The 27872-nt window shown below is 43.6% G+C and overlaps 1 protein-coding gene across 3 annotated transcripts in view; it reads left to right on the top strand.

Annotated features, from left to right (window-relative positions):
* map3k2 (mitogen-activated protein kinase kinase kinase 2) overlaps positions 1-27872 on the top strand; it is a 121397-nt gene that overhangs the window by 56925 nt on the left and 36600 nt on the right. For all 3 annotated transcript variants that reach the window (XM_041201386.1, XM_041201387.1, XM_041201384.1), the window contains 4 exons: positions 5275-5388; positions 22141-22243; positions 25362-25492; positions 27579-27658. In XM_041201386.1, the coding sequence (XP_041057320.1) occupies positions 5275-5388; positions 22141-22243; positions 25362-25492; positions 27579-27658 (428 nt within the window). The remainder of the gene's footprint in view (positions 1-5274; positions 5389-22140; positions 22244-25361; positions 25493-27578; positions 27659-27872) is intronic.

Raw genomic sequence — 27872 nt, 5'->3', positions numbered from 1 at the left:
CAATAATATATCTATAATGGGAAACGTATCCTTCCTATGATTCTTGTAAGAAGTTCACACAATACTTCAGATGGGATCTGACTAAAACTTTGTATAGTAATAATACAACCTTCCTTGAATTAAGAACAAAGAACAAAGAAAAGTACAGCACAAGAACGGGCCCTTTGGCCCTCCAAGCCTGCGCCGATCATATTGCCCGTTAACTAAAAAACATTTTGCACTTCCGGGGTCCGTATCCCTCTATTCCCATCCTATTCATGTATTTGTCAAGCTGCCTCTTAAACCCCACTATCGTACCTGCTTCCACCACCTCCTCTGGCAGCGAACTACCCTCTGCGTAAAAAACATGCCCCGCACATCACCTTTATAGTTTTCTCCTCTTACCTTAAATCTATGTCCCCTAGTAATTGACTCTTCCACCCTGGGAAAAAGCTTCTGACTATCTACTCTGTCCATGCCACTCATAATTTTGTAAACTTCTAACAAGTCGCCCCTCAATCTCTGTTGCTCTAGTGAGAACAATAAATTGTAGTTTCTTCTCCTGCAAACTAGCCCTGTGCCTTGTTTACCCTGCAGCCAAACATTGAGCTGACTGTGTAAGTTTCATCCTTCAACCTCAAGTTAACTCTGTACAAATGTTCTATTCACTTTACAGCTCCCTCTAGAATTCTTGCTTCCAGTAACTTGTTCCCTTTTTGTTGGCTACTTCCTTAATATGTGATTTAGTTCAAATTATATTATTACTTTGGACTAGAATATGGCTTACACAGGGTTAACTTTCAAAGCTACATGGGCTTTTGATGTTTCTTGTATTTCACGCATGTTCCAATTCAAGGCAGGACACCTACCTTTACCACACTTCCAGTCAGTGCATTCCAGACCTGAACCACTTGTATGCAAAAGTTTTTTCTCATGTCACATTTTCTTCTTTCGCAAATCACTTTAAATCTGTGCCCACTTGTTCTTGATCCTTTTACGAGTGGGAACAGCTTCTGACTATCTACTCTGTCCAGCTCCCTCATGATTTTGAGCATCTCTATCAAATCTCATCTTAGCCGCCTTCTCTCCAAAGAGAACAATACCAACCTCTCCAATCTATCTTCTTAACTGAAGTTCTCATCTCTGGAGCCATTCTTGTAAACATCTTCTGTGCACTCTCCAATGTGTTCACATCCTTCCAGTAATGTGGCATCCAGAATTGTGTACAATACTCCAGTTGAGGTCTAACGAGTGCCTTGTATAAATTCAGCATAACCTCCTTGCTCTTATACTCAATGCCCCTATTAATAAAGCTACTATATTCTTTATTAACTGCTCTCCACCTGTCCTGCCACCTTCAGCGACCTATGCACATGTACGCCCAGGTATTTCTGCTCCTGCACCCCTTTCAAAATTTCACCCCTTATATTGTCTGTCTATGCTCTTCCTACCAAAATGCATCACCTCACACTTCTCTGCATTGAACTTCATCTGACATCTATCTGCCCACTCTACCAACTTGTCTATGTCCTTTTGAAGTTCTACACTGTCCTCTTCGCAGTTTACAATACTCCCAAGCTTCGTATCATCCGCAGACTTTGAAATTGTCCCCTGCACACCAAGACCTAGAACATTAATATATATCAGGAAAAGCAAGGGCCCCAGCAGCAACCCCTGGGGAACGCCACTACAAACCTTCCTCCACCCCGAAAAATGCCCATTGACCATTACTCTCTGCTTCCTATTTTTCAGCCAATTTTGTATCCATGTTGCTACTGTCCCTTTTATTCTATGAGCAATAACTTTTCTCAAGTCTGTTGTGTGTTACGGCATCAAATGCCTTTTGCAAGCCCATGTACACCACATCAACAGCATTACCCTCATCGACGTTTTCTGTTACCTCTTCAAAAAACTCCAAGTTAGCTAAACACCATTTCCCCTTTAGAAACCCATGCTGGCTCTTCCTTATCAACCCATATTTTCCCACGTGACGGCTAATTCTATCCCGAATAATTGTTTCTGGAATCTTGCCCACCACTGAAGTTAAACTGACTGGTTTGTAATTGCTGGGCTTATCCTTACAACATTTTTTGAATGAGGGCAAAATGTTTGCAATTCTCCAGTCCTTGGGCTCCTCCCCTGAGTCCAGGGAAGACTGAAAAATTATGGAGAGTGCTCCTGCAATTTCTACTCTCACTTCCTTCAATATCCTTGGATGCATCTTGCCTGGTCCTGGTTCTTTGTCAACTTTAAGTACCGACAGTCTGTTGATCATTCCCTTCTTATCGATTTTCAACCCTTCTAGTGACAGTTTCCTCGAATGTCACCATGGCCTGGGTACCATCTACTTCCTTGGTAAAGGCGGATGCAAATTATTCATTTAATACCTCAGCCATGACCCCTTTGCCCATGTGTAAATTCTCTTTTAGGTCCCTTATTGGCCCTACGCCTCCTTTTACCACCTTTTTACTATTTATGTGCCTTTGGAGACTTTGGGATTCCCCTTTATGTTGACTGCCAGTCTTTTCCTATAATCCCTCTTCGCTTCTCAAATATGCTTTTTCACCTCCCCTCTAAATCTTTGTATTCCTCTTGGCTCTCGGTTGTATTTTCTACATCTGTCATAAGCTCACTTTTTCTTCTTTATCTTAATTTCTATCCCCTTTTCCATCCAGGGAGCTCTGGATTTGTTTGCCCTACCATTCCCTTTCAATGGAATATACCTTGAATGTGCCTGAACCAATTCTTTTTTGAAGGTAGCCCATTGTTCAGTTACAGATTTTCCTGCCAATCTTTCGTTCCAGTCTATCTGGCCCAGCTCCATTCTTGCCCGATCGAAATTGGCTCTCGCCCAGTTAATTATTCTCACCCTGGATTGCCTATTGTCCTTTTCTATTATCATCCTAAAACATACAATACAATGATCACTATCTGCTAATTGCTCCCCCACTGACACTTCATCCACTTGGACCAGCTCATTTGCAAGAACCAGGCCCAACAGTGCGTCTTTTCTTGTTGGATTGGACACATACTGCTGTAGAAAATTTTCTGGAATTTTTTCTAGGAATTTTTTCCCCTCTTTGCCCTTTACACTGCCACTGTCCCAGTCTACGTTTGGGTAATTAAAGTCACCCATTATAACTACTCTATAATGCTTGCATCTCTCTGCAATTTCCCTGCAGATTTATTCTTCTACATCTTTCTCACTAGTTGGTGGTCTATAGACTACACTGAGCAATGTAATTGCACCTTTTTGTTCCTTAGCTCTAACCAAATTGATTTTGTCCTTGAATGCTCTGGGGCATCCTCTTTCTCCAGCACTGCAATGTTCTCCTTAACCAATACCACCACCCCTCCTTCTTTCCTTCCTTTCCTATCTTTTCTGAACACCGAGTTCTGCCCTTCCTTGAGCCAGGTCTCGGTTATCGCTACAACATCATATTTCTGTGCCTGTAAATCCCCAATCGTATTACTAAACTCCGTTCAGTCACACATATGCATAGTAACCCTGATTTAGATGTTTTTTTTCCCCTCACCCTGACTTCACCTATTAACTTACTATTCTCTATTCTAGTGCTACCTGTCCCTCCCAGCATTTTGTGCATCGCGGTATTCCTCTCTATTATTTTCTCTTGGTTCCCACAACCTTGCCGAATTAGTTTAAAGCTTTCCCAACAACACTAGCAAAACTAGCAAGGAACTCAGTCCCAGCTATGTTCAGGTGCATCCCATCCGGCTTGTACAGGTGCCACCTCCCCTGTCCTGGTGTCCCAGGAATGGAAAGCCCTTCCAGCCACGCTTCATGCTTGCATCTTGTAGGAAGACACATTCCAGAGCAGCTTACACCTTGATCCCTTGAATGGGTTTCCAGTCAATGGAACTGGCAGTGATGGGGGAGGGAGGTAGCTGGATAGATGATAGATGCACCTTGAATTGCCCAAACCAAGAGCAGAGGGTACTTTCATCCCAGCTGGCAATTGTGGTTACACAACTGAAGGGGCAGGTCGCTATGCTGTCTGTGTGCCTATTTTTCCTCCCTTTAGTAGCCTCCTCTCCTTGCGCTGCCCAGTGGAACTGCACCCCAAGGATTCTTTCCTCATCTTCTCCATTTTCAAGTCTTGTCAATTCAGTTGCCTTTTCTTTCTCCTGTTTACTAAAATGTGTGTTACCGTTATGACCAAGCAGTTGTTAAAGCTGAGTTATTTAAAAATCCCAGAGGGAAACTTTAAACAACTGTCATAACCTATAATTTTAAGTGCTATGTTTGAGATCCAACTCTAAATTCAGGAATCAGACCACTAGTTTTCGAGGTTTTACATTAAACTAAATGAAACATTTATTCGGTTAAACACAGGTTAAAATATATATACACATGACTTCAAATTACTATCGTAACTTTTTACAAATTCCCAAACTAATCTCCATTAAGGCAGCAGCAACCCATAGACTTAACCAAACACCAGGCAAAGCATTTTCACCTTAGGCGAAATTAGGTTCTTTTCACTTTGGTTCCTGTGGAGACGGTTGGAGGCTAACAACTGCTGTTGACCTCACATTGCCTCTCCTCTGCACACACAACACTGCTGGAGTTATACCTAGCACCGTTCATTGAATGTAAATTCTCACTGTATCACCAGCCTCTTTGAACTCCATCTTTTAACAATAAAACCCCTTTCATTGTACCAATTTTATTAGTAATATAAACATATTACTTGGTATCTGCTAGCCAGGTGGTAGTTTTCACCCCATTGCTTGAATGCTCTATTCAAAAAATGTCTATCTCTCTTAGATATCAAAACTACACATCAATAAACACCTAGACCAGCTGGCTTTAACCCACTTAAGACACACCCACAGACTAAACCTCTACTTTAAAAGAAAATTATTTTCCAATAATATATGCAATAATAGCTTCATGACAGTTACTAAACCTGGCAGACCAGAAGATCCCCAAGTTGACCCCCGCTCTGCTAATATAGCAACACTACTTATTAGATTGGGTCTCTCTGCTCCTGGGCTTAGGAGATATTTAGGAGAGGTGGGGTACAAAAGAAAAGAATAGGTGAGGCAGGATTCCTATTCCTGAATGCCATTTGGTGACGTTGCAGACACCTGAGGACAGGATGAGGCTCTGATGTGATTCCCCATTCAGCTGAATAGCCTAGTGTTGTTTAATGTTTAGGCACACGTGGGAAATGGCTACAAAGACGAAATGGGAAGGTGGAACGGTGTAATTGGGAGAAGCGAGGATTACTTATCAGCTTGCTCACTAATCATTCCTTATCTGTTTTGCAGTTAGTGATCCCTCTGACCACGCAGGATGATCTGGATAAAGCCATCGAACTCCTGGATCGCAGTGTTCACATGAAGAGCCTGAAAATTCTGTTGGTGCTTCAATCAAACAACCAGGTATAGTGCACAAAACAAATCGCTGCAGATGTTGGAAATCTGAAATAAAAGCTAAAAGTGCTGGAAGTACTCAGTGGGTGAGGCAACACCGATGGAGGGAGAAGCAGAGTTGTTAATATTTCAGGTAGATGACTTTAGTCGGAACTGATAAAAAGGACATCAACCTGAAACATTAACATTTTCTCCCTCCACAGATGCTGCCAGACCTGCTGAGTATTTCCAGCATTTTTAGATTTTAGCCAGGTAGGGACTCTGGATTCCTGGTATACAGTGTGGATGTAGAAGAGAGTGGGTTACAGGTATACAGTGAGAGTGGAATGCAGACTGACTGTGTAGCAGTTTTGTTGGAAAAGAAAGAAAATGCATATTACACGCCACCTTTTATGACCTCAGAAGGTCCCAAGGAGCTTTACAGTCAATTTCCACTAGGCAGTACCATCTCATTTTAAAGATTTTGTCTGTTGATATGGGGATTATTAAGGCAGATGGTGGCATTGGGGTATTGTCACTGGACTAGTAATCCAGCGGCCTTGGCCCATGCTCCAGGGACACTGGTTGAAATCCCGCCAGAGTAGCTGGTGGAATTTAAATTCAATTAATAAACCTGAAATGAAAAACTAGTCTAATAGTGACCACAAAACCATTGTCGATTGTCGTAAAAACCCATCTGGTTCACTAATGCCCTTGAGGGAAGGAAATCTGCTGTCCTTACCTGGCCTGGCCACCTTGTGACTCCAGACCCACAGCAATATGGTTGACCCTTAACTGCCCTCTGAAATGGCCGAGCAAGGCACTCAGTTGTATCAAACCGCTACAAGAATGTCAAAAAGTAATGAAACCAGACAGACCACTCGGCATCGACCTAAGAACTGGAAATGACAACGGCACACCCAGCCCTGTCGACCCTACAGAGCCCTCCTTACTAAGATCTGGGGGCTGTCCCACAGACTAGTCAAGCAACAGTCTGACATCATGCTCATGGAATCATACCTTAGAGACATTGCTCCAGAAACTGCCACCCCCATCCTATCCTGAGATGGTGGCGCAGTGGTTTACAGTTGGGAGGGTGTTGCCCTGGAAATTCTCAACATTGACTCTGCACCCTCTCATGGCATCAAGTGAAACATGTGCAAGGAAAGCGCCTGCAGATTACCAACTACCGCTCCCCCTTCAGCTGTTGAATCTGTGCTCCTATATGTTGAACATCACTCAGAAAAGCACTGAGGGTGGCAAGGATGCAGAATGTACTCTGGGTGCGGGACTTCAGCGTCCAATACCAAGAGTGCTTGGTAGCACCACGACTAACTGAGCTAGCTGAGTCCTAACAGACATATCTGCTAGACTGGGTCTGTGGCAGGAGGTGAGAGAGACAAGAGGGAAAAACCTACTTGACCATGTCTTTGCCCATTTACTGTCCTTGACAGCATTGGCAGGAGTGACCACCGCACAGTCTTTGTGGAGATAAAGTCCCTTCATCACATTGAGGATACCCTCCATTATGTTGTGTGGCACTACCACTGTGTCAAATGGGCTAGATTTTGAACAGATCTAACAATTAAAAACTGGACATCCATGAAGTGTTGTGGGCCATCAGCAGCAGCAGAATTGTATACAATCTGTAACCACATGGTGGAGCATATTCCCCACTGTACCATTACCATCAAGCTGGGAGATCAACCCTGGTTCAATGAAGAGTGACGAAGGGCATGTCAGGAGCAGCACCAGGCAATCCTAACAATGAGGTGCCAACCTGGTAAAGCTACAGCATGTCCTTTAGGGAAAAGGAAATTTACCATCCTCACCTGGTCTGGCCTACACATGACTCCAGACCCACAGCAATGTGATTGACTCTTAACTCCCCTCAGAGATGGCCTACCAAGCCACTCAGTTCAAGGGCAATCAGGGCTGGACAGCAAATGCTGGCCTTTCCACTGATGCCCACACCCCGTGAATGAATTTTTAAAAAAAATCCCATGACATCACTGCAGGAGTGCCTCGGGGCAGTGTTCTAGACCCAACTATCTTCAACTGCTTCATCCATGACCTTCCCCCATCATAAGGTCAGAGTAGGGATGTTAGCTGATGATTGCACAGTGATCACCATTCGCGACAACTCAGATACTGAAGCAGTCCCTGTCCATATGCAGCAAGACCTGGACAATATCCAGGCTTGGGCTGACAAGTGGCAAGTAACATCTGCACCACAGAAGTGTCAGGCAATGACCATCTCCAGCAAGAGAGAATCAGATCATCGCCCCTTGATGTTCAATGGCATTACCATCGCTGAATCCACCACTTTCAACATCCTGGGGGTTACCATTGACCAGAAACTGGACTAGCCATATAAATAATATGGCTACAAGAGCAGGTGAGAGGCTAGGAATCATGCAATGAGTAACCCACCTCCTGACTCCCCAGAGCCTGACCACCATCTACAAGGCACAAGTCAGGAGTGTGATGGAATACTCCCCACTTGCCTGGATGAGTGCAGCTCCCACAACACTCAAGAAGTTTGACACCATCCAGGGGACATAGATTCAAGATAAGTGGCAGAAGATGTAGGGGGGACATGAGAAAGAACTTTTTTACCCAGAGGGAAGTGGGTGTCTGGAATTCGCTGCCCAAGTTGGTGGTAGAGGCAGAAACTCTAAACTCTTTTAAAAAGTACCTGGATCTGCACCTTAAGTGCTGTAAGCTGCAGGGCTATGGGCCGGGTGCAGGAAGATGGGATTAGAGAGGGGATCTGGATGTCCTCAGCCTGGCATGGACAAGATGGGCCGAATGGCCTCCTTCTGTGCTGTAACTTTTCTATGGTTCTATGGACAGAGCAGCTTTCTTGATTGGCACCACATCCACAAACATTCACACCCACCACTACCGATGCACAGTAGCAGCAGCGTATACCATCTACAAGGTGCACTGTGGGAATTCACCAAGGCTCTTTCGACAGCACCTTCCAAACACACAAACCCTACCACCTAGGACAAGGGCAACAGATAGATGGGAACACCGCTACCTGGAAGTTCCCCTCCAAGCCACTCAGCATCCTGACTTGGAAATATATCACCGTTCCGTCACTGTTGCTGGGTCAAAATCCTGGAACTCCCTTGCTAACAGCATTGTGGGTGTACCTACACCTCATGGACAGCAGCGGTTCAAGAAGGCAGCTCACCACTGCTTTCTCGGGGCAACTAGGGATGGGCAATAAATGCTGGCCCAGCCAGCGAAGCCCACAACTCATGAATGAATTTGAAAAAAACTTGAATTTTAAAAATTCTGCAGAGAGTTACTCACTACCTGATTCTCCAAAGCCTGTCCACTATCTACAGACGCAAGTCAAGAGTGTGATCGAATACTGTCAACATGCCTGGATGAGTGCAACTCCAACAGCACTAAAGAAGCTTGATGTAATCCAGGGCAAAGCTTGGTTGGCACCCCATCCACCATCTTAAACATTCACTCCCTCCACCACTGACGCACAGTAGCAGCAGTATGTACCATCTATAAGATGCACTGCAGCAACTCAGCAAGGCTCCTTCGACAACACATTCCAAACGTGCGATCTCTACTACCTACTAGGGCAGCAGACGTGTGGGAATAACCCCTCCAAGTTCCCCTCCAAGCCATAAACCATCCTGACTTGGAACTATATTGCTGCTCTTTCTCCGTCACTGGGTAAAAATTGGAACTCTCTTCCTAACAGCACTGTGTGTGTTTCGACACCACGTTGACTGTAGTGGTTCAAGAAGGCTGCTCACCACCACCACCTCGAGGGCAAATCAGGATGGGCAATAAAAACGCTGACCTAACCAACGATGGCCACAGCCCATTAAAGAAGTTAAAAAAAATTAATAGCTCTAAAATGGGGCCATTGTTATGTAGGGTACGTAGCAGCCATTTTGTGCACAGCAAGCTCCCACAAACAGTAACGTGAAGGTGACGATAACTGTTCAGTGGCGTTGGTTAAGGGATGAACGTTGGCCTGAATGTCGAAGAGCTCTCTATTTCAAAATATAGTGTCATAGGATTTTTTATTTTCAGCTGAGAGGGCAGTGTTATGACACAGCAGTTGGTAAAGGCTGCGTTGTTTAAATCTGAGACAAACTTGAACAATTGTCATAACCTATATTTTCAATTGGTATGTTTGAGATGCAGCTCTGAATTCAGGAATAAAACTGCCAAGCCTCAGGAGGTTTTTTATGTAAAACTAAATTAAACATTTAATTAATTTAACAAGAAATTAAACACATACAAATGTCTATAAATTACTACCATAAAAACATTTAAACAAATCCCCAAATTAATCACTCCCAGGTAATTCTTCACCAAGGCAACAATAAACCTTAGACTTTAAACAGACACCAGGCAAAGCACATTTCTTGGGAATTCAAAATGAGCTTCCTTTGCAGGCACAATTGTAGGGCTTACAGGCTGGTTAGAACTTACATGCCTCTGACCCACACACACAAACTCTTCTCAGTTTATATCTAGCTTTCCCTTTGATTGTAAATTTTCCATTGTATTACTAGTTTTTAAAAAAATTTTACCCCTCCTAAAAATCCTTTTATTCCACCAATTTTATTAGTAATGTAAACACATTGCTTGGTATCTTCCAGCTAGGTGCAAGATCTTAACCATCCTTTTGAATGATTTATTCAACAAAAGCAAATTATGTTTATCTAATTAGCATCTCAAACTACTATACATCAAAGCACCCAGACTAGCTGGCTTTAATCCAATTAAACCACACACACTCACACACGTAGACACAGACCCTACTACAAGTCCAATTTAAAAATAATTTCCCATAACATTATAGACATTAATCTCTTCATGACAGGTAGACAGAATCTGTCTCCTCTGAAAGGTGGCATACATGAGGGAGCCCTTGTTTACACAATCTGCAGTGGAATCCCTTGTGGATTTTCCACGTAGAGAGCTAAATACAAAAAAACCTGGTGCAAGCAAGAGGTAGTGTTTCCTACAGAGAAGTGGACAAAAAAGCTGGGGCATAAGATTGCATTCCCGAGGTACCTTTGCAGATGAGGGTGGCATTGTGCCAGGGTTAGTGAGCTTAGTTTGTTTATGTATTTACACAAGCTAGTTGAGTTGCAAAACAAGATTTTGCAACAGCGCTGAAGTCAACATTACCAAACTTCCCTCAGGATATCTTTCGTTTTGAAGTTAGCCTTGGTGGTCATACAATGATGCAGCACAGGAGGAGGCCATTCAGCCTATGGTACCTGTGCTAGTTCTTATCCAATTAGTTCCACCCATCTGCTCCTTCCCCATAACTTTGAAATCTTAATTATTTAAAATGTTTATCCAATTCCCTTTTGAAAGTTACTGTTGTATCTGTAATATAAGGGCCTGGCACATGTAGGGTTAATGTGGGACTGAGTATTGTCCCGCCCACACTGTGATGTAAGAAAACACATGACCTGCACCTAGGGGTTAGTCTAGTGTTAGACACAGGCAAGCATGAAGACAGCTCGAACCCTTTACTGTATATACATACATAGTTCTTGTACTTAATAAATACCTATGGTTAACCTAAGAACAGTATCCAACACCCGACAACATGGTGACAGTTCTTGGAATAAAACAGAATCTCAGAGGAGCTGGAGCAGAAATTCAAAAGTTGGAAAATTAAAAGAGCAGTATTCTGACCTGACAGGGAGCACCAGTCAAGACACAGAGGGAGATCGCCTGAAGCAAATCTCAAGTAGCAGACGTGTGGAAGAAAGTCACCAGGAAAAGCTTCAAAGAAAGGCTTGGAAGCTGAAGTCAGAAATTTGAATTTCCTCACTGCAATAGAAGACTCCTTAGGATCTCTTGGAGTGCAGCTGCAATTCCCAGACCACAGTCAGAGGACCTAGCAGCGGTGAGCTAAAATTTGTAAATTCCAGGATACAGCAAGTCCTGAGAAACTTTGGTGGGAGCCCGCCAAAACCGACAAGCATGAGTAAACTTTGCCTTCAAACGAATGGTAGCGCCACCTTGAATTCCAGCAACTTCTTAAAGCTGAACATACACTTTTAAATTTTTTAACCGTGGATCAGAAATCCACTGTTCCAGATCAGGTTGGATTCATCCAAGGGTCAAATCTAATTGCAAATTGGGCAACCTGGGGAAGAGGGTTTTTAAATTACCAAAGCTTATCAGCCCTAAGTAAAAGTCAGAGAAAGTCCAGATTAATACCATTTTATACAGCTTTGGTGAACTTGCTGATAAAGTAATCCGAATGCATCGCATTGATGATTCCTCAACCTGCTTCATTGAAATATTGAAAGCCGTTGAGGAGTATATTAATCTCCAAACTGTGGAGCACAGAGAGCTTAAAAAGAGGCACAGGAAACCCCCTGTGAAGTGCCAAAAGGGAAAAAGACAATATTTGAGTAAATCACTTGAGGAAACCAGAGAGTCGGGGAATTTTCCAGAAGTCTCAAAAGTATATCTTTTTAGAAACCCTGAAACATTACCCAAACTGCAACAGCAGGCGACAGTGTGGAGCAAGCACCTGGCCGTGAATGAAGTAAATCTGTCTGATGAAACCCAAAATAAATAAACCCTGCAAAAGGAAAATGAAACAAGTTCGGAAAATGTTCATATCAGAATTGAATTGGAAGATTTGAAACTCCAGATTCAAACTAAATATATACCCTTGAAAACTCATAAGGCACTAAAGTGAATAAACAAAATTTTGAGATGTCACAGAAGCATAAGACAGAGACTACAGAGCGGAACAAAATGGTCAAACTTTTGGAAGAAAACGTGGAAAAACATTACATTTCCAGTGAGATATATGAAGAGATGAAAATCAAGAACCTAGAATAGTAAGAGAAGGTAAAGGTTCACACAAAAGAACTTGAGTCTCAAAAACAATTAGAAGCACAATTTCCGAAAGTGAGCTTGAACGACAGCGCAGAGGAGTGAGCTGCCAAGGATAATGTGATCAGTGTAGAGAATGAACTTTCACTTATGAAACTTACATTTGATAAGACATAACGAGAACTAATGAGGACACTGGAACAGGAAAATGAGAGGAGGAGCAGGCCATTTGGCTCTTTGAGCCTGCTCCACTATTCACATGGCTGATCTAGTTATGGCCTCAGCTCCACTTTCCTGTTTGCCCCCCATAACCCTTGACTCCCTTGACTCTCAAAAATCTGTCTAACTTAGCCTTGAATAAATTCAAAGACCCAGCCTCCACTGCTCTCTGGTAAAGAGAATTCCATGCACCAAGGATCCTTTGGGAGAAAACCTTATCTCTGTCTTAAAAGGGATAACTTTTATTTTTAAACACTGTCCCCTAATTCTAGCCTCCCCCACAAGCGGAAACGTCCTCCCGGTATCCATCCTATCAATTCTGCTCAGGATCTAAACGTCTAAACTCCAGTGAGTACAGGCATAACCTGTTCAACCTTTCTACAAAGGACAACCCCTTAATCCCAGGAATGAGTCCAATGAACCTTCTCTGAACTACTTCTAAAACGATTATATATTTTCTAAATAAAGAGCCCAAAACTGTACATAGTATTCCAGATGTGGCCTTACCACAACCCTGTAAAACTTGCCTACTTTTTGATATTCCATTCCTCTTGCAATAAGCACCAACATTCCATTTGCCTTCCTAATCACTTGCTGTATCTGCACACTAACTTTGTGATTCATGTACCAGAGCACCCAGATCTCTCTCTACCATCTTTCTTCTTTTAAATAGTATACTATTTTTCTATTCTCCTCGCAAAAATGAACAAGTTCATATTTATCCACGTTATATTCCATCTGCCAAACTTTTGCCCACTCACTTAACCTGTCCGAATACCTTTGCAGATTCGTTACCTCCTCTTGACAACTTACTTTCCTATCTACCTTGGTGTCTTTGGCAAATTTAGCTACCATACATTTGCTTCCTTTATCCAAGTCATTAATATAGATTATAAATTGTTGAGGACCCAACACTGATCTCTGTGGCACTCCACTTGTTACAGCTTGCCAATCCAAAAAAGACCCATTTATCCCTAGTCTCTGCTTTCTGTGAGCCAACCAATCCTTTATCCATGCTAACATGTTACCCCCTACACCACGCGATCTTTTCTTACCTTATCAAATGCTTTTTGGAAATCTAAGTACAGCACATCTACTGGTTCCCCTTTACCCACCTTGAATGTTACTTTGTCAAAAAACTCTTCCTGTATGCTCCGTCCTACAGTGTAACTACTGTTAGAGGGCCTTTAAACTACTCCCACAATTTAACTCTTACTTTACTATTTCTTATCTCTAACCAAACTGATTCACATCCAGTACTTTCAAGGTAAGGTGTCCACATGGCACCTTGTTTCAGGCACCTCTGCCTATTTGTAAGGATGAAAACTCAAAGGAAAAGCATCCTCGGGCATCACCTGATCACTCAACTCAACAACCCACTTGTTAATTTAACGAGCTATAATACCGAACTAATGCCATCCTCAATTAACAGAGCTACTCCACCAACTTTCCTAGCTTCCTGTCTTTCCGATATGTCAAAAGCCCTTCAACATCCAACTCAAATGTCGCTCACAGGAAGTTGAACACTGGAAAGGGGACTTGAAACATTTAAATGATGGACATGTAGAAACAGATTCAGCAAAAATCGATTTTCAATTACAAATTGATGAACTTCAAACTTCAGAAGTCTCTAATAAGCATCGTACAAATAACTGAACAGGAGAAGGATTTGCTGATGAATCAGAACAGTTGTTTAAAAGCAGAATTAACAACCCAACCTGATGAACTTCTTGAACTTTGTTCCAATATGAAAGATGAGATGTGCAATATGGAAGAGCAAATCCAGACTTCAAAAACAGAAAAGGGAAATTCTATGGAACCGATCGAAGATCTAACGAATGAATTGAAAGAGTCTAAGGAGCAGTCAGTGACCATGGAAGAAAGATTCCAAAAAGTACTGACTGCCCAGGTAACGTTGTTAAACTTATACAGGTGTTCTGCAGATAACCCTGAAACAAAGACAACTCAACTTAGCAGAGTAGTTGCTGAGTCATAGAGGTCTACAGAAAAAGGCCCTTCAGCCCATCGAATCTGTGCCAGTCAAACAAGTACCTAACTATTCTAATCCCATTTTCCAGCACTAGGCCTATAGCCTTGTATGCCCTGGCATCACAAGTACACATCCAAATACTACTTAAATGTTATGAGGGTTTCTGCCTCTACCACCCTTTCAGGTAGTGAGTTCCAGATTCCCACCACCCTCTGGGTGAAAAATTCTTCCTCACATCCCCTCTAAATCTCCTGCCTCTTATCTTAAATCTATGCCCCCTGGCTATTGATCCTTCCACCAAGGGGAAAAGTTCCTTCCTGTCTACCCTATCTATGCCCCTCATAATTTTATACACCTCAATCATGTCCCCCCTCAATCTCCTCTGCTGTAGGGAAAATAACCCCAGTCTATCCAATCTCTCATCTAAAACTCTCCAACCCAAGCAGCATCCTGGTGAATCTCCTCTGCACTCTCTCTAGTGCAATCACATCCTTCCTATAATGAGGATTCCAGAACTGCACACAATATTCTAGCTGTGGCCTGACCAGCGTTTTGTACAGTTCCAGCATAACCTTCCTGCTCTTATATTCTATGCCTCGACTAATAAAGACAGGTATCCCATATGCCTTCTTAACCACCTTATCTACCTGTCCCACCACCTTAAGGACCAGTGGGACATGCACACCAAGGTCCCTCTGATCCTCGGTACTTCCCAGGGTTCCAACAATCATCGTGTATTCCCATGCCTTGTTTGTCCTGCCCAAGTACATCACCTCATACTTATCCAGATTAAATTCCGTTTGCCACTGATCAGCCCATCTGACCAGCCTGTCTGTATCCTCCTGTAATCTAAGGCTATCCTCCTCACTATTTACCACCCCATCAATTTTCATGTCATCCGCGAACTTACTGATCAACCCTCCCACATTCAAGTCTAGATCATTTATATATACCACAAGCATCAAGGGACCCAACACTGATCCCGGTGGAACACCACTGGACTTAGGCATCCAGTCAGAAAAACACCCCTCGACCATCACCCTCTGCTTCCTGCCACTCAGCCAATCCTGGATCCAATTTGCCAATTTGCCTTGGATCCCAGGGCTCTTACCTTCATTACCAGTCTCCCATGCGGGACCTTATCAAAAGCCTTGCTGAAGTCCAAGTAGACTTCATCAAATGCATTGCCCTCAGCTACATACCTGGTCACCTCTTCAAAAAATTCAACCAAATTGGTCAGACATGACCTCCCCTTAACAAAACCATGCTGACTGCCCTTAATTAATCCCTGTCTCCCCAAATGTAGGTTAATTCTGTCCCTCAGAATTGCTTCCAATAGTTTCCCCACCACTGAGGCTAGACTGACTGGCCTGTAGTTCCCTGGTTATCCCTTCCTCCCTTCTTGAATAACAGTACCTGAGCTGAATGAAAAGATTCATAAGGTTGAAAAATTGGGAAACAAGTGAAAATGAAGGTTCCGTTGTTGAAATGTGGACTGCCACGTGCATCACGGTGAGCCACATGATGAAAGAAGAGGAAAAAATGCTATGGGGTCGAGGGCAGCATTCGTCCACCTCAAAAAAAACATTAGATAAATCTACATCTACCCAACAGCACAACTGCTGACAAAGACCAGTTCAATACCAAGAATTGGAAAAAGAGGATAAAAAGATACCCAGATGCCAGAACAACCTCCAAATCAGTAGCGTTTACCTGCAATGACAGAGCTTACCACTCCTCAGATAGTAGTGTGAGGGAAGGGTTATAAGGCTTTCAGACTACCTGTACGTATCACCTCAGAGACTTGAAGTGCGACGATGGGGTAGTAATAATAGTAATAAGGGGTAACTAGAATAACTTGAAATTCATTGGACAAAGACTTGGGGGTGGTGCAAGGAATCTGGCATGTATAGGGTTAACATTGGACTGAGTACAGTACCACCCACACAGCGATGTAAAAGAACACATGACCTGCACCTAGGCGTCAGTCTAGTGTTGGACAGAGCTGTGTGCACAAGCAAGCATGGAGACAGCTCCTAGCTTGAACCTCTTACTGTGTATATGTACGTAGCTCTTGTAGTTAATAAATACATACAGTTAACCTATTTAAGAGTACGAAGACTTAATTAAAACCTACCGAACAGTATCCAATGCCTAACAACAGTATTTGCTTCCACCAGCCTTTCAGGCAATGTGTTCTAGATCATAGCAACTCGCTGTTTATTTAAAAAAATCTCCTCATCTCCCTGCAGTTTGTTAACCAATTATCTTAAATCTGTGCCCTCCTGCCACTGAAAATTATCTTTATTTACTGTGTCAAACCATAAGTAATTTTGAACACCTGTATTACAATCTTGGCTGAAGTATTTTTGAGGTGTCGTCACTGTTGTAGGAAATTTGGCAGCCAATTTGTATGCAGCAAGCTCCCAAAAACAGCAGTGTGATAACCAGATCAGTTTGTGATGATGAATGAGAGATAAACATTGGTTCAGGGCTCTGAGAACTTCCCTGCTCTTCAAAATAGTGACAGTTGGATCTTTTATACCCCCCTCAGAGGACAGATGGGGCCTCAGTCTTATCTGAAAGAAGGCACCTCTGACAGTGTATCACTCCCTCAGTACTTAACTGGAATGTCAGCCTATATTTTTGCACTAAAGTCCTGGAGTGGGACTTGAACCCAGAACCTGGTAACTCAAAGGTTATCATGGTGAAATGGGGACAATATCTGTTTTTCTTTTTGTGTTGATATGGAATGTGCTGCCAGAAATGAGGGTGGAAGCAGGTTCAATGGTAACTTTCAAAAGGGAATTGGATAAATACTCGAAGGGAAAAAGTTTTCAGGGCTATGGGGAAAGAGCGGGGGAATGAGACTGACTAGATAGTTCTTTCAAAGAGCTGGCACAGACACGATGGCCTTGCTGTATTCTGTAAGCTTCTATGTTTGCGTGCATAGGCCTTTGGGGCTTCAACCCATAACACTCTGACTCAGACAAGACTGTTTTCTTGGAAATACGTTTACCTCACTGTGAATGTCTGTATTAATCTTTATAACGTGCTTTGTCTACCTACCAGAAATCAATACTGCTTTTGTGGTCACTGTCAATTGAATCACTTCCATTTTCACTGATTGTCTCTCCCATGAACATCCATAAAGACATTTGTAAACTGATTCTGACATTCGTCTAACAATGATTACACTTCAAAACAAAATAATTGATTCCCCCTGAAGGGCTTTGGGAGTATACTGATGATTTTAAAAGGCATTTTATAAATGCCTGCACATTCTTTCTATTAATGTGTTCCTATTAGGAAGACATAATCTCTTGGTATTTGAAACACAGTACTACTTGTGTCAATGAAGTTTCAGGGTCTTTTGGACTGTGTCAGAAATTCTGTGGACTATGTGGAAAAGGCAGAGGCTTGGGACTAGCTAGTTACTCTCAGAGAGAGCCAGTATGGGCACGATGGGCCAAATGGCCTAATTCTGTTCTGAAACCATTCCGTGGTTCTGTGAATTTGAACTTTGTCATTCCCTGCACCCTGCAAAGTAAACTCTATATATTGTGAGGAGTGAGGTTGAAACGGAGTGTACCAGAAGTGAAGAGAGGAAATGGGGGTGAGCAGTTGTGTTGAGATGATGTAAATGGCAATTTTAAAAATTCATTCACAGGATGTGGAGCTTCGCTGGCTGGGTCAGCATTTATTGGCCGTCCCTCATTGCCCTTGAGAAGGTGGTGGGTGAGCTGCCTTCTTGAACTGCTGCAGTCCACGTGGTGTAGGTGCACCCACAGTGCTGTTAGGGAGGGAGTGCCAGGATTTTGACCCAGAAGCAGCGAAGGAACACAGTAGGGAACTGTTTGTGCTCCACCTAAACACAGGTGGAGCACAGTTTTATTACAAAGTACTTGTAGAGACAGAAGCACAGTCAAGTGAAATCTCCGCAAGCTGATGGAAAAAGCCAACCAATGTAGCATTAGAGAGCCAGGGGATTGTGATAGGCATATAAAGGGAAATGGTCAATCAGAGGGCCTCATGTGTCTAGTGGGGACTTCAACGGGGGTCCCTAAACTGGAGGAAGGTAGTTTAGGCATGAGCGATCCCTGATTCAAACTTGAAGGTACAAATAGAAATGTTGCTCTAGGTAATGAGTCTGCTCTCACTGGTGTATAGTCAAATGGTGCCCCCTTTGGCATTGAGTCTGCTCTCACCGGTGTATAAGTCAAATGGTGCTCCCTTTGGCATTGAGTCTCTTTTCACTGGTGTATAGTCAAATGGTGCCCCCTTTGGCATTGAGTCTGTTCTCACCGGTGTATAGTCAAATGGTGCCATCTTTGGCATTGAGTCTGTTCTCACTGGTGTATAGTCAAATGGTGCCCCCTTTGGCATTGAGTCTGTTCTCACTGGTGTATAGTCAAATGGTGCCCCCTTTGGCATTGAGTCTGTTCTCACTGGTGTATAGTGAAATGGTGCCCCCTTTGGCATTGAGTCTGTTCTCACTGGTGTTTAGTCAAATGGTGCCCCCTTTGGCATTGAGTGTGTTCTCACTGGTGTTTAGTCAAATGGTGTCCCCTATGGCATTGAGTCTGTTCTCACTGGTGTATCATCAAATGGTGCCCCCTTTGGCATTGAGTCTGTTCTCACTGGTGTATAGTCAAATTGTGCCCCCTTTGGCATTGAGTGTGTTCTCACTGGTGTATCGTCAAATGGTGCCCCCTTTGGCATTGAGTCTGCTCTCACTGGTGTATAGTCAAATAGTGCCCCCTTTGGCTTTGAGTCTGCTCTCACTGGTGTATAGTCAAATGGTGCCCCCTTTGGCTTTGAGTCTGCTCTCACTGGTATATAGTCAAATGGTGCCCCCTTTGGTATTGAGTCTGCTCTCACTGGTGTTTAGTCAAATGGTGCCCCCTTTGGCATTGAGTGTGTTCTCACCGGTGTATAGTCAAATGGTGCCCCCTTTGGCATTAAGTGTGTTCTAACTGGTGTATAGTCAAATGGTGCCCCCTTTGGCATTGAGTGTGTTCTCACTGGTGTATAGTCAAATGGTGCCCCCTTTGGTATTGAGTCTGTTCTCACTGGTGTATAGTCAAATGGTGCCCCCTTAGGCATTGAGTCTGTCCTCACTGGTGTATAGTCAAATGGTGCCCCCTTTGGCATTGAGTCTGTTCTCATTGGTGTATAATCAAATGGTGGTCCCTTTGGCATTGAGTCTGCTCTCACTGTTGTATAGTCAAATGGTGCCCCCTTTGGCATTGAGTGTGTTCTTACTGTTGTATAGTCAAATGGTGCCCCCTTTGGCATTGAGTCTGCTCTCACTGGTGTATAGTCAAATGGTGCCCCCTTTGGCATTGAGTGTGTTCTCACTGGTGTATAGTCAAATGGTGCCCCCTTTGGCATTGACATCTGCAATATCTCACCAGTACAGTCAGTGAGACAGATGTTCCACTAAATGCTTGAACTACTGTGCAGATTACAAGAGTGCAGGGAGAGATTTGAAAGCACAGTGGGGAATGGGTATTTTAGCCGATTAGATGCTGCGCTTTCAGTTCTGGCTTTGGCTGCCCCTTGCTGACTGTGGAGGGCTGTGGGTGAGAAGAATCGGATCGGTTACAAGCCAGATTCTATTGAGTGTTATCATGCACTTCCATAACGTCCTGATTCTGCAAGAATTCTCAGACTTGCTCAGCAGAGTCACAGAATGGCTGAAAAAATGTCTTGGTTCAGTGTTTTGAGAGTAGACAGCGCTTTACTCAGCACTAGACAGCCTGGTCAGGCTGTGATACCTGATTCAAAGTGTTCAGAGTCTCCATAATTTGGTGATTTAGGATCCTATGTGAAATGAGTTGGAACATTCTCAAACCAGTTTAAAGTGATTGTTGGTTCTCAGCACAAAACTGTTCCTGCAATGCCACAACTGGACAGCCTGGTCAGTATGGAGGGGTGGGCCACAACTGGACAGCCTGGTCAGTATGGAGGGGTGGGCCACAACTGGACAGCCTGGTCAGTATGGAGGGGTGGGCCACAACTGGACAGCCTGATCAGTATGGAGGGGTGGGCCGCAACTGGACAGCCTGGTCAGTATGGAGGGGTGGGCCACAACTGGACAGCCTGGTCAGTATGGAGGGGTGGGCCACAACTGGACAGCCTGGTCAGTATGGAGGGGTGGAGTGAAGTCCCAATTCAATAGGACTTGTGCCAAAGGTGAGATTCCTCTCTCCTCCAGACCTCTGAAATGGGAAATGCCCCACTCCTCTGGACCAGGCTTGTCCAACCCGCAGTGTGGCTGGCGAAGCCCCTTCATGTGGCCCCCGGAGTGTTTGTTGAAAACGCCAGTAGGATGGGCCAGTGAGTTTAAAGATTTCTGTAAGGGACTTCTCCAATCACAACCTGTTTCTCTCCCGCATTTATGGCAAATAGGTTTACTTTTGAACCAAGAGGAGAACCAAGCTGTGATTGGAGGAACAGCGAGCACTGGCAACTCTGGTGCACATGGGGCCTCAGCTCACCATGCTTTCCCACCCTAGCTTATAATGCTTTGGCTCGGATCTGGGCCTGTTCCCTGGTTCTCCCAGCTCTGGGGCCAGCCCTAGTTCTCGTGTTACCCCAGCTCCAAGTCCGTTCCCCTGGTTGTTCCCGCGTGGTGTATATGTGTATATGTTCTCGTCGCGATTCCCCGGTTCACCCCCTGGGTCAGTGAGGGAGGGTGGATGAGGGAGTGAGGGTTGTTATATGGCTATCTGAGAGGGGAAGGGTAATATGGGAGGGTGCATGCGAGAGAGAGTGGGTGGGTGGGTGCGGGAGAGAGAGTGGGGGGTGGGTGCGGGAGAGAGAGTGGGGGATGGGTGCGGGAGAGAGAGTGGGGGGTGGGTGCGGGAGAGAGAGTGGGGGGTTGGGTGCGGGAGAGAGAGTGGGGGTTGGGTGCGGGAGAGAGATTGGGGGGTGGGTGCGGGAGAGAGAGTGGGGGTTGGGTGCGGGAGAGAGAGTGGAGGGGTGTGTGCTTTGGGGGGAGAGAGAACGGGGGTACTGGTGTGAGGGAGTGAAGTGTGTGCCTGGCTCACTCCTCATTCACCCTCACCTCCACACAGCGAAAGATACTCTCACCCATCCTTACTGGGACGAAGGTGAGTAATTTAGCACCCTGAGATTGGGAGTGAGCTGAACACACATTCTCTCCCCCTTTCACATTCGAATGGTCGTCTTCATTTTTCAAAAAGAGTAATAAATAACCAATTTTTGGTTTTGATTTTTTTATTGCTCAGTAAGTTTTTTTGTCATACCTCAGCTTTTCTTTTTGAAATTGATGTTTAATGTTGTGTCAAGCCTTCTTTCTGAAGTTTGCTCCTCAGCCCTCCTGATCATGCGATAAGAGTTGGACAAGACTGCTCTGGACTAACATCTCTGACCTTGAGTGCATCATTGTTCTATTCAAACCATGATTTAACCTCTTTGCGAGATTGTTAAATCTAGACAGACCATATCACAGAATCTTAACGGCACAGAAGGAGACCATTCTGCCCGTCTTGTCTGCATCAGCTCTCCAAATGAACATTATGACCTAGTGCCCTGCCTTTTCCTCTGACCCACACCTATTCCCATATTGGCAGTGCTACATGTGTCTGTTTGCCTGGGTCTCTTTGTACAGTGTCTGCCTATTGATTCTTTTTAATGTTTTGCTTCGTCCATTTTTCATACTCTTGATTTTCTCTGTTACATAGGTAACAAATCTCAGCAACGTGGAAGCATTACAAACGTTGGATGACTTGGACAATAGCACAGTCTATGTGGGTGCAGAGAGGAAAAACAGACTGCCCTTGATACGTAAGCTTTGGTTTGTGATTACAGCATAGGAAGTAATTCATGCCACTTTAGCTGTGCTGGTGCTAAACCTCCAGCAAGAGCCAATTTCCATTCTATACGTTTTCTCTTCTGCTTAATTTTCCTTTTCACATTTAATTTGTACCCTTTACTGTCCAGTTTCTTTTAATTGACACTTATAGTACAGCATTTTCTTGTTCCAAAACTCCGTGAAATATTTATTCTAACTGTTATAAGAATTCTATTCTTGTAAGTCTGCATATTGAGCACAGATGCATGAAGGATAGTCACTTTTACAAACTCATTACTATATGGTTTGATTAAAAACTGAATTGTCTAAATAGACTGGTTTACTGAAGATGGAATATCTTCCATGGTAAATATCTCAGCACAGCTGAACAGCTCTTTATCCTCTATGCTGGGTTAAGCCAAATAAGCCGACTTACATTTATGAATAGGGGAGGAGAGAGAATTTGGTGGCACTTCTAAAAGTTTTTAAATACAGAAGAAAGGGACATGTCTAAGCTTTTCATCTTGCACTCATCAGGACACTCACAAGGATACCAGTATAAGGGGAAAACAATTTATACCATATATGAAGAGAGTGCTGTTTGACTGACAAGTGGCATTGTGATGGTGACTGACAATTAACTGCCAAACATTGTTTGAAATTTAAACCAGGCAGCTTGACCCTGATTGCTCAAGGCATCGCCCTGAGGAATGAGTCAGCGAATGGCTGTCACTTTTGTTTAGCTGAAACAGGCAGATCATATCAAACAACATATGCCTTCCGCTGTTCGCAACGGGCAAGGTACAGACCACACCCAACCAGCCATGCTTGTAAAACTTAAAACATAGTGTCCAACATTAGATGTGATTCCACACTTGGACGACATCTGCTAAATAAGCCTCAGTGTGCTAAAAATTACGCTGACAACCAATTTAGGATTGTCAGTCAGGCTCGCTGTGTGGCACATTTTTGTGTGCTGGTAGCTACATATATCAATACATAGGGCCCTGTTCTTTACAAGCAGAATAACATGCACATTGCGCCTGTTTCAGCTCAACAAATGACAGCTATTCGCTTTCTCTTAAGACTGAGATAAGGAGGAATTTCTTCTCTCAGACCGTTGTTAGTCTCTGGAATTCTCTTCTCCCAGTGAGCAGTGGAGGCTGGTTCATTGAATATATTCAGGGCTGAGTTAGATAGATTTTTGATTGGCATGGGAGTTGAGGGTTATGTGGGGTAGGCAGCAAAGTGGAGTTAAGGACACAATCAGATCAGCCATGATCTCATCGAATGGCAGAACAGGCTCGATGGACTGAATGGCCTACCCCTCCTATTTCTTAAAGAGTCATAAAGTTATACAGCACAGAAACAGGCCCTTCAGCCTATCATGTCCATGCTGGCCATCAAGCACCTATCTATTCTCATCCCATTTTCCAGCACCTGGCTTGTAGCCCTGTATGCTATGGCGTTTCAAGTGCTCATCTAAATACTTCTTAAATGTTGTGAGGCCTCCTGCCCCCACATTGCCCCCTCAGACAGTGTGTTCCTATTACAACCGCCCTCTGGGTGAAAACATTTTTCCTCAAATCCTCTCTAAACCTCCTGCCCCTTACCTTAAACCTGTGCCTCCTGGTTATTGACACCTCTGCTAAGGAGAATAGTTTCTTCCTATCTACCCTATCTATGCCCCTCATAATTTTGTATACCTCTATCAGGACCACCATCAGCCTCCTCTGCTCCTACGAGCCTATCCAGTCTCTTTTATGCTTGTGGCTACATCCCTTTTAATGTCACAACCTTTAATTTCTGTGAAAGTCTGCCACCTGGCACCTTATCAAATACTTCTAGAAATCACTTCATTTAAAATCAGCCGTATTCCCTCTGATTTCCTCAAAAGTTAAATTAGTCAAATATAACCTACCCATTACAAATCACTGCTGGCTGACTGTCCCTGATCAGTTCATGGCTTTCAGAGTTGTTTGTTAAGTTTATTCCACATTATGATCTCTACTTGTCAGGGTCATAATGGCCTATAATTTTCAGCCATCCTATTTTTCCCATCTTGGACAGTGGTGTATCATTTCCCATCCTCTAATCCTCTGTGACAATTCCTTTTTCCAAAGATTGAGAGCGAAATACTTGCAGTTGAATTGTTTTCTCCCTTTGCACTGTCTGTGATGTTGACTCTTTTTGAGCTCCAGGTGTCTAAGTGACCCATTCTCCATTTGTAGACCAAGACAGTGAGCGTTGCTAACAGTAGAATAGGAGAGTCATCACAGCCAAATGCAAATGAGGAGAAACAAATGTCAGTTTCTATCTTTCTACTCACTTTCTTTCCGGTGCTTTCTTTTCCAGCCTCGCTTTTAGGAATGTTGGAATTTTAGGAATGGGCGTAAGCATTAAGCCCCCTGTCATTCAGTTAGATGATATGCTCCTCATCTCCATTTACCCTCCTTGGCTCCAGGTCCCTTGATACCCTTGCCCAAAAATTCCGAATTCCGTCTATCCTGCTCTCCATTCCCCATTCTGCCTCTCTGTTTAAAATAAATTTGATTTCTGAGAAAGGCAGACAAGATTATCTGGATGTCACACCCCGTCCCTCTCACGCCCATGAAGTTTGCACGTGTTTCTATCCAGAATTAAATACATTGCCCAGACTGAAAGTTTTCTGTCAGATCATCGTCATCCCACCACCTACCTCTCCATTAATATTGTATTCCTCTGGGATCCTGCTACTTTAAGATTTGATAGACCCTGTCCCAATCCCAAACACAACTCTCATGGGGTGGGTTATTGTCTAATTTGAAAAGTATACAATCTTCGTTCTTCCTCATTAGCTCATCCTCCGGGGACTGATTAGAGTCCCCATTGTTTCCATGAGCGGAAGGGAAGAAAATCCCAAGGAGGTGCTGCCCTTATAACAAATCACTGTCCCCTTCAGGTTTTCATCACCTCATTTTTGAGATGGATCCTTCCTTTGTCATTGGCTTTGCTGCTTCACATGTTTAACTTGTGACCTATCACTGAGAATTGTAAGGTTGTTGCTTTGGTTTGTAGATTTGGTTTGTATTGATGCCCCATGTTAACTCTGAATCTTCTGCCCATATTCAGCTTCCCAGACATCCGATCGGAGCTCTCCGCCACCGGGATACATTCCAGATGGGCAACAGCAAGTGGCACGAAATGGATCCTATACCAGCATCAACAGTGAAGGCGAATTCATCCCCGAGAGCATGGACCAAGTAACAATCTCTCTATCTGTGTAGTGATAGCGATATGCCAGCACACTATCTATATTGATAGCGATATGCCAGCACACTATCTATATTGATAGCAATGTGCCAGCACACTATCTATATTGATAGCAATGTGCCAGCTCACTATCTATATTGATAGCAATGTGCCAGCTCACTATCTATATTGATAGCAATGTGCCAGCTCACTGTCTATATTGATAGCAATGTGCCAGATCACTATCTATATTGATAGCAATGTGCCAGCTCACTATCTATATTGATAGCAATGTGCCAGCTCACTATCTATATTGATAGCAATGTGCCAACTCACTATCTATATTGATAGCAATGTGCCAGCTCACTATCTGTAGTGATAGTGATGGTGGCATAGTGGTAATGTCACTGGACTACTACTAATGCTCTGAGGACATGGGTTCAAATCCTGCCATTGGTGGAATTTAAATTCAGTTAATAAATCTGGAATATTAATTCCAGCTACTACAAGTAATGGTGACCAGGACAACTTTCATCGATTGTTGTAAAAGCCCATCTGGTTCAGTCATGTCCTTCAGGGAAGGAAATCTACTGCCCTTACCTGGTCTGGCCTACATGTGACTTCAGACCCACAGCAATGTGGTTGACTCTGAACTGCTCTCTGAAGTAGCCTACCAAGCTAATCAGTTCAAGGGCAATTAGGGATGGGTAACAAATGCTGGCCTTGCCAGTGAAGCCCACATCTCAGAATAATTTTTTAAAAACTACCTGTGGTGAAAGCAATGTGCCAGCTCTCTCTCTGTCTCTAGTAATAATGATGTGCCAGCTCTCTCTGTAGTGATAATGATGTGTCAGCTCACTAACTGATATTGGAAAGGACCTCTCCATATACAACTGAGTTTGAAATTCCTTTGATGAAAGGGATTAACTCTGATAAGAGACTGAATAAATTGGGATGAAATTGCCTGCAGGGTAGGGGGTGATCTGATTGAGGCATTTGAAAAAGAATGAAAATAGCTTACTAAATAAGCAGCTAACAAATATTTCTTCTGCTAAGAGAATCCAGAATAGGGGAATAATCTTAAAATTCAACTCAAGCCTAGTTAAAAATAAGTCCAGAAGAAACTGCTTCACACATGGGACTTTGAGAGTTTAGGGAATGTAAGACTTAGGAAGAATTTTAATTGGAAGTCAGAATGTTACAGGATATGGAGAAAGGATGCATTGTTAGGATTAACAAGACAGAGCTGACACAGAGAACAAAGCGATGTAATAAGCTCAGTTAGTTGAATAAAAGCAAAATACTGTGGATGCTGGAAAAACTCAGCTGGTCTGGCAGCATCTGTGGAGAGAGAAACAGTTAACATTTCGAGACCAGATGACTCTTCTGAAGGCATTTTCTTGTGGAGGTACATTTTCAGTTTGAAAGGTACCATTTGTCTCCGGGTATCTCATTAAATGGCCATATTTTGTGTGAATCTAGCCAATGCATTGGTGGGCTGTTTGACCATGGCGAGAGTAGCACTGAGCCTGCTCTTCTCCTCACCGGTTATCCATGCCTGTTCACATAGATTCCCCCAGCAACAGCTGCTGCGATTAGTGTTTACCACCCCAAATCCAGGGTACTGAGGCCAACTTTATCGTCTGTACTGGCTCGCTGACTGAGATCAGATAACTCAGCACAGGCCAAGGGTTGAATCTGGGATTTTCTTGAACTGTAAGGTTTAATAGACTCATCGGGAGAGACGATCTTGGCTGGGCTAAAAATCTTTATGCTCTCCTGATTCCCACAGATCTCTCCCTGTGACCCAATTCCGTCAGCACTTGATCACCAACCATTATAATCTAAAGGTGCAAGAGTTAAGTTTAACTAGTCATTTCCTGTGATTTACTCTTCCTTTCAGAAGGAAACCTTATAGAAACTGTTAGTACTGCAGGAATCACTCTGTACTGGAACAGTAAGGTCCCATATCGCAAGCTCACTGAATTTCTCCCCTGGCATACTTCTGCTTCCTTAACTTTCTAGTTTTCTCATGTCAATTGTTGAGTTCATTCAAGCAAATTGTTCTTGTTTGACCCGTGATTGTTTTGTTGACAGATGCTGGACCCACTGTCGATGAGCAGCCCTGAGAACTCGGCATCAGGGAGCTGTCCATCCCTCGACAGTCCCTTAGACAGGTAACATTCTCTAATCCTAGTTCGATCCAAGTCCCGTTCACCCATCACCCATATGCTTGTTGACCTAACTAGGACCCTGGTTCTGCAATGTCTCCATTTTTAAATTTTTATCCTCCTGTTCAAATCCCTCACCAACCCTCCTCTGTAATCTGCTCCAGCCCTACAACTCTGAGATTTCTCCACTCCTCCAATTCTGGCTCAGTGCATTCTCAAC

This window comes from Carcharodon carcharias, chromosome 12, assembly GCF_017639515.1.
Source record: "Carcharodon carcharias isolate sCarCar2 chromosome 12, sCarCar2.pri, whole genome shotgun sequence".
Classification (NCBI taxonomy): Eukaryota; Metazoa; Chordata; class Chondrichthyes; order Lamniformes; family Lamnidae; genus Carcharodon; species Carcharodon carcharias.
Note: the sequence above shows the minus strand (reverse complement) of the source record. Positions and strands in the feature narration are given on the sequence as shown.